We start from the raw sequence: 6,938 nt of genomic DNA, 5'->3' as shown, positions 1-6,938 counted from the left end.
GATTTTAAAATTTTACTCTTTTTGAAAATATGTACAAATTTAGATGAACTTTTTTAGATTTGAACATTTTTTTAATTTGAAAATTTTAAAATATTTCTATTTTTGAATCTGAAAAATAAAAGTAACAGAAAAAATAAAAAAGAAGAAGCAGAAAACAAAAAACAGGAAAAAAGAAACTTAAAAGGAGAAAAAAGGAAAAAAGAGGAAGCCCACACCTAACTGGGCCGGCCCGTACGACGCGCGGTACGCGCCGACCTGGTCGATGTATAGGGTTTGCCAGCGTCAACTCCATAGCTGACGCCCACGCGCGGAGTCGTGGGTCTTGACCCGTTTAGCTCGCAGACGATGTCCGGGAAGGAAGAAGGCGAGGCTAATCCATTTTCTCTTGCTCATTGCGGGACGGTGTGCACCGCACGTCCGCAGCTTGGGCCGGCCCATTAGGATGATTTCCCGCTTGCTTGTAATCAGTTTTTAATCATGTAATACTAATTTATAATTCATACTAAGTAACTTTTTAATAATGTGAACATTTTTTCAATCTGATGAACATATTTTGGAATCCCATGAACATTTTGTTCAAACATCATGAACAAGTTTTCCAAATGCCGGAAAATATTTTCAATTGTTTTTCAAAATCTAGTCATTTTGAATTAAGGAAAAAAGGAAAATTAAACTAGATACAAATAAAATAAAAGAAGAAGAAACAAAAAAAAACAGAAAAAATATAGATCAATTTAAATGGGTAAGCCATCTTTGAGGCAGCCTTCATGCGATACCAACCGCCCATGCAGCAACAGACTCAAATAGGATTTGTAGAACGCGACACACTAGAGAAGGCAAATATAAATACGATTCACCTTCCTCGCAGAGATGGTTACGACACGACGCTGCGGTGGAGGCGAGGAATATAATTAGGGTAGCAGGGAGGTCAACTGCCATGGGATCTTAGGAGTCAAGGTGCGGGGAGGGCTCGCCGAAGCTATAGTAGGGAGGGGAGGGGGTATAGGAATGTCTGAGGCAATGAAAGAATTGGAGTGGATGAGCACGAATGGTGGTAACATATGGTCTAGCCGACGATAGAGGTCGGGAATTGATGCCAAGCAGCGGTGATAACGGCGGGACTCAGCCCGCGATGCTGTTCATGCGAGCATTGACACGTTCACCGATAATAAGCGCGTCAATAGGACCTCCCTTTGATGTCCTGGGCCGCACTTGGTAGAGCCTGTTTGCCAATAGGATATTTATCGGCGACCTCTTTGATTGTCGTGTATACTTTTTTTGGCCTTACCCGAGTATTTCTAATATTCGACAAAGTCCTGATTTGAGGCAGGGGAGGATGCTTCCATTATCACATCTTCACGAATTGTCTACTAAACAATTCACGCAACAATGTTAGCAAATGTGCAATCTTAAGAAGAAAGAACCTAGATCAACTTAACAAACGGAATCCACTCGAAGCTCTAGTAAGCGCTATATTTAATTATTTTATTGAAAGTGGTATTGTTTTTTATTACCATGATTTGAAGCCAATCTCGATGCGCAGGTTGGAAGCACATTTAGTCACACACCACAACTCAACTTTCGACAACTCATCTGACATAAAGCATGAGCCACCATATTGCAATTTCTATCAACCTTCCCTAGAGAGATTTGGGGATCAGGAGGCTTTTTCAGTCTGAATTCCTTCCCAACAATGCCTAGATCAGATGTTCTAATGCTTTCATCATCAAATTAAAGCTCCATAACGCGGAATAGTCAGTTTCGATGATCAAATTCTCCGAGGAACATTGTAGAGATACCCGACCGCTCTCCAATCTAAGTGGTTAATGATGCATGTCAGTATGATGTTACTAAGCTATGCAACTCTTTTGTGCGGATCCTTATTATCTGCCGCTATTCTAATCATTAGATTTTGAAATAATTTCTTTTTCTTTTCTAAAAATAAAAAAATGTTTTACTTAAAACATTTTTCTTTAGTGATTTCTATGTAAAAAGAAGTTCTTTAAAAAGCACCTCTGTCCCTCCATTCCCAAATTATTACTCCAGCCCTTTTAGACAAGCAGTTCCTTCCCCCATGACAGTTGACCGATAATGTGGATTGACACCCCATGCCAAGCAAATACCTGCACCATTAAGGTATCGCAAGACCGCACCCCAATTACCTTTCTTCTGGCTTTCTAAGAAGCGTGCATTAATATTACATTTCAGCCACACCTCATGAGGGTTCCCAACGGATTTTCAAGAAATCATAATATGCTGAAAACTAATTTAATATATGAAGACTAAGGATACAAAAGTTGGGCTGAACTGTAACCATAATAATATCTAATCAAACAAATACTCAAGCAAACAAACAATATACAGTACAACCCATATATGATTTAAAAAATACATTATCATGAATTTACGTCTTCATAACATTATCAAGCAGAGCAGCCCAGCAGGTTTTACGTTATCATGGATTTATAACTGTGGCCAGTTCCTAATAGAAAGAGAGCCACATGTAAATTTAGGCGATGGCACGGTTATTCAACGTGTGCTGCTGGCGTTTCAGAATAACATGTTGATGTTAAGGCGCATTGTGTTATTAGCTTTGTTTAGGTGGTTGGTTGATTCATGATTCACCTTAATGTTATCCGTGAGATGCAACTCTTTGTAATAAACTCTGGAATAATACAATAATAGATGTAGAGGCGGGGTATTTTCCCTTTTCAAAAGAATGTAAATTCAGGTGCAAAATATTATTTTTGAAACATTGTCAAACGGGTTGCTCTCCAAATCAAAAGTCTTGCACAGATTAAAACCTAACTTGCTAAACGGTGGCACCAATAAATGCTCAAAACCTAGCTAAAACCTTCTAAAGACTAATTATGTACGGCTATCTAGAGATCTAATTGAGCTCCAAGAATTTCTTGATGGGGTCTTCCAATTGCTCCATGACAGTCTCCCATCCGGCCTGCGTAGGATTCATGTCATCCCAATAGAAGTACTTGTCGGCATTGTCGCAAAGTGTGTAACGGATGTCCGAGTCTGACTCGCCCATCTGACCACAGTATCCCATTGGATCCACGCTCTGGCAGCACGGGGCTAGCTTCTCTTCAAAGAAGGTTGACACCTCCGTCTTTTCTCCTACACATATACATCAAACCGATTGATTGATCATGTAAATTTCAAGCTAGGATGCGATAATGGAACTAGCAAATAGTATTGTGCAGTTGTGCACTGATGTATAGTGTACCTTTAGCGGGATTGATGATGTTGGTGAAGGCAGCGTTGAGATCAACAATTTGCACGCCGTCCATCGCCCTAAGTAGTTTCTTCAGGTCACTGTTGTGGACCGACGCATAGTGGTTGCCTCCCTTGTCGCATTCGTCGAAGTTGTTCGGCACGGTCTGTGATGGCGCACAGCCGATAGGCGGAAGGTTGTTGACGAGAACCTTGGTCACCCCCATCTCCTGCAGCCGCTGCACATTGGCCGTGATCTCGCTCGTCACGTTCTTGATGAAATCATGGATGGTCGCGTTCGTGACAAAAGCGTGGATGTTGGGGTCGAAGCGTTCGGCGCCGATGGACGCGTAGTCGTTGCCGGAGATGGCGATGAGAGCGACCGAGTGCTTGACGCGCTTCTTGGAGATGGTTCCGTCCGCGATGAGGGACTCGAAAGTGTCGACCTGGTCGCTGAGGGTGGCCACCTTGTTCGGCACCTGGAACACGCCGGCGCCGCCGACTGCGAAGGTCATGCCGGCGTTGTCGCAGGTGTCCTTCTCCGTGAGCATGTATGCGGGAGGTGCTAGGTCCAGCCCCATAATCTTTGCTGCAAGCGTCAAACAATTTCAGCAATTATTCGAATGCACATACCACTTCTTTGATTGAGTAGATAAAAGGAGCTAGCTTGACAAGAAAATACACATACCAACGAGATCGGATTGGACCATGTAATTAGAGAAGCGGCCGGTGGGGTGATCGCGGCCGTCAGTGAAGGAGCCATAGGGGAAGAACCATTGGCGTGACTTCTTGGTGACCGCAGCGGCGCCCAAGAAGGGATTCCTCCGTGGCTTCGGGGTGTTGCCATTGTCGCCAAAGGAGTCGCCAAAGACGAAGAGGTGGCGGAACTCTGGACGATCATCAGGATCTCGCCGAGACTCCACACGAGCAGCTGTGTAAGCATATGCCAAGGAGAGTAAAGATCACTCCAGAAATTAGAGACAACATATGCTTAGCTAGCGACAAGATAGGCATTCATAGCTAGCAAGACAAGATGCCCCGATCGATCCATCAATACTCAGAGTGCACATAAGCGGCCGGTATCAACCCAACGTACAAGAGCTGCTACTGGGAGATGGGAACTGAGTACAGACACGTACCATTGAGCGTAAGGGCGAACAGACAGAGGATGGCCGATGTTAATAACTTCATGGTGGTTCCGTGGGGAGCCAGCGGATGGTGGCCGGAGGCGTTGGTTGTGGACTTGCGGGCTTTGGTTGATGGTTGTGTCGGAGAGGAGGCGCTGGTATTTATATTAGGCATGTTGGTATCGTAGCATGCATGGACATACAAGGGAGTTGCGTTACATTAGATGCGATCCATGTCTGAGTCGTGGTTCTAGAAGGGATCGATCCATGTCTGAGTCGTACTGAAAGTCACCACCTACATTTTCTTGGAGCTAGGGTTAGCAATTGATGCCGTAGATCGTGGTCTGCTCCATCTCTCGATCCGCTCCCGTAGATACAAAGTTCTCTCCCTAGCTCGCAACGCGGCCGAGATTCCACCCGTACTACCACCAGGTTTATCTCCCCGTGTCCCCACTTGTTTGCGATTCGTGCTGCCTAATTTTTTTTCCATGTGTTGGATAGACTTCACACATATCCTTTTCGTTGCACCAGCCAGTACGTACACTTGTAGGCTCCTTATCCTTCCTTGATCTTGAATAATTTGGCATTGAACTTCGAATGCTGACGTTCGAGGAAGTAAATTTTGAAAACCACCACATTAAAGTGAGAAGTTCGAAAAACCTCCACTGTTCGTTGAAATTACAAAAATCTACCGGAATTCAGTGAATTTGTTCCAATGTGCACTGATTTACCAGTTTAACCGTGTTAGCAAGGAATCTCACAACGGATCCCACTATCATCATTGACATGGCAGGAAAACTAACGCTAAAGGTGACAAATGTTAGAAGAGTTATCCATTTGGAACATTCTGTAAAATTCTCATTCCTCTCTAAAAAAGAGTCCCAAGAAGGGAATTTGCTTGGGGCCAAATTCTGGAGCTTGCCAGGAATTTAACGACGCAACTCGCCTTTGCTAGAGCTCGTCGTAGCCGCCCTCTGCCGGAGCTCGCCCGTGGCCGTCCTGCGCCCGAGCTTGCCTGCGGCCATCCCCTTCCCGAGCTCGCGGTGGCTGCCTCAGCTAGAGCCCGCATGTGGCTGCACAGTTGGACCTTGCCCGCGACCGCCCACTGCCCGGATCTCTCCACAAGAATCACTTGCCCAAGCTCGCGGCGACCGTCCCCTGCTGGAGCTCGCCGTGGCCACCCTATCGGACCTCGCCACGGTTGTCCCCTGCCCAAGCTTGCTGTGGCCGCTACTATATACCGGAGCCCGCCAGGGGCCCCATGATCGAGCTCTCCTGTTGCCGCCCTGCCAAACCTCGCTCGTGGCTGCCCCAGCGGGCCTTGCCTGTGGACGCCCCTGCCAGACCTCGCCCGTGGAGGCTTGAGATCCTCAGTGTCCACGATGGGTCAAACAAGCCACAACCCATGATAGGAAAAAAGATAAATAGAGAAAAAAGGAAGACGGAGCTAACAAGTGGGACCCTCTAAAATTTGAGGGTTGATCTAGTGCTCCCCATAAATGAAGTTGAAGGGTCATAGTTGGTTCGTTTTCCTGTTTTGGTTCACTGAAACCCATATCCAGCCAATATTTACCCGTCTATAATGATACGGTATGTGTACGTCACGTAAGAAAAAAAAAAGGTCACGCGGCCGGTTAATGATCTCGTCCACCTAAGTACCGCCCCACGCCAACAACCTTTTATAGGAGCTTTCTATTTCGGTACACGCACGTGACCGTAGATACGTACAAAAACAAGGTACAACACAACATGGGCCATACGAGCCTGTACAGGGCTGTACGGACGGTGGACCTACACTGAAATTATGATCGTGCCCCTGCTTACAAACAAGTATGGGAGGATTTCCACCGTTGTTGTGTTTGATGCGTCCAGAATTTTTCCAATGGAGAAGCACCTGAGCAGAAGTGCTAAAATTTACAAAAAGCCTCCAATAGTTAGATCTGCCTCATCTGCAAGGTCTTCCCTCTACAATGTTAACACTAGCAGTGGGATCCGGTGTCAGATTCCTTGTTAGCAAGGCTAAACCAGCAAATCAATGCACATTGCAACTAATTCACTGAATTCAAGTGAACCGATTTTTCTAATTTCGACGAGTAGTGATGGTTTTCTCAAATTGTCTCTGTGATATGGTGGTTTTTCGGAATCTACTCTATCAGAGGAGGCTAGCTTATCATGGTGGATAAGCCCGATCAAACAGATGTGCAAAACTCCAATACTGGTTTAGGCTATGTTGTTTGTGTCTAAACAACAGGATCAATATGGTTGTGTCGTGATGCATGATCCTATAAGCATCTAAGATCATATTTTATAATCCCAACAACATAAATACTATTTTGCTAGTTCTGAGAATTTAGAGCTTGGTCAACTCTCTGGGGCAGTTGGATTTCCATTGTGATTCACATATGTGGTGAGTTGCAACAGGGTTACCGGCCGAAGCTAGCTACTCCTCGCCGGCGTAGCTGCTCATGCATGAGGTCTAAACACTAGGAATCCCAGGAGGAAAGGGCCAGCGTGGTCGAGTGAGGCTCCACACGCAGTGAGAAGCAGCAAGTTACGGGCACTGATCTCAAAGCTCGGTGGAGTTGC

At 45.4% G+C, this 6,938-nt stretch overlaps 1 protein-coding gene across 1 annotated transcript; it reads right to left on the bottom strand.

Annotated features, from left to right (window-relative positions):
* Positions 1-2,833: 2,833 nt before the first annotated feature.
* Positions 2,834-3,795, bottom strand: LOC127330697 (GDSL esterase/lipase At5g03610-like). The gene is made up of 2 exons (XM_051356823.1): positions 3,239-3,795; positions 2,834-3,129 (listed from the first exon to the last, which is right to left on the bottom strand). Exons 1-2 carry the CDS (start codon positions 3,774-3,776, stop codon positions 2,891-2,893), a joined length of 777 nt encoding a protein of 258 aa, XP_051212783.1. The 5' UTR covers positions 3,777-3,795; the 3' UTR covers positions 2,834-2,890.
* Between the last annotated feature and the right edge of the window lie 3,143 nt (positions 3,796-6,938).

This window comes from Lolium perenne, chromosome 2 (genome assembly GCF_019359855.2).
Source record: "Lolium perenne isolate Kyuss_39 chromosome 2, Kyuss_2.0, whole genome shotgun sequence".
Lineage (NCBI taxonomy): Eukaryota > Viridiplantae > Streptophyta > Magnoliopsida > Poales > Poaceae > Lolium > Lolium perenne.
This window is presented reverse-complemented; position numbering and strand designations above follow the sequence as displayed.

Coding starts and splice junctions, on each gene's coding strand:
- LOC127330697 (XM_051356823.1), bottom strand. CDS start 3,776: ATGCTCACGGAGAAGGACACCTGCGACAACGCCGGCATGACCTTCGCA. Junction 3,130..3,238: donor CATCATCAATCCCGCTAAAG/GTACACTATACA, acceptor GTATATGTGTAG/GAGAAAAGACGGAGGTGTCA.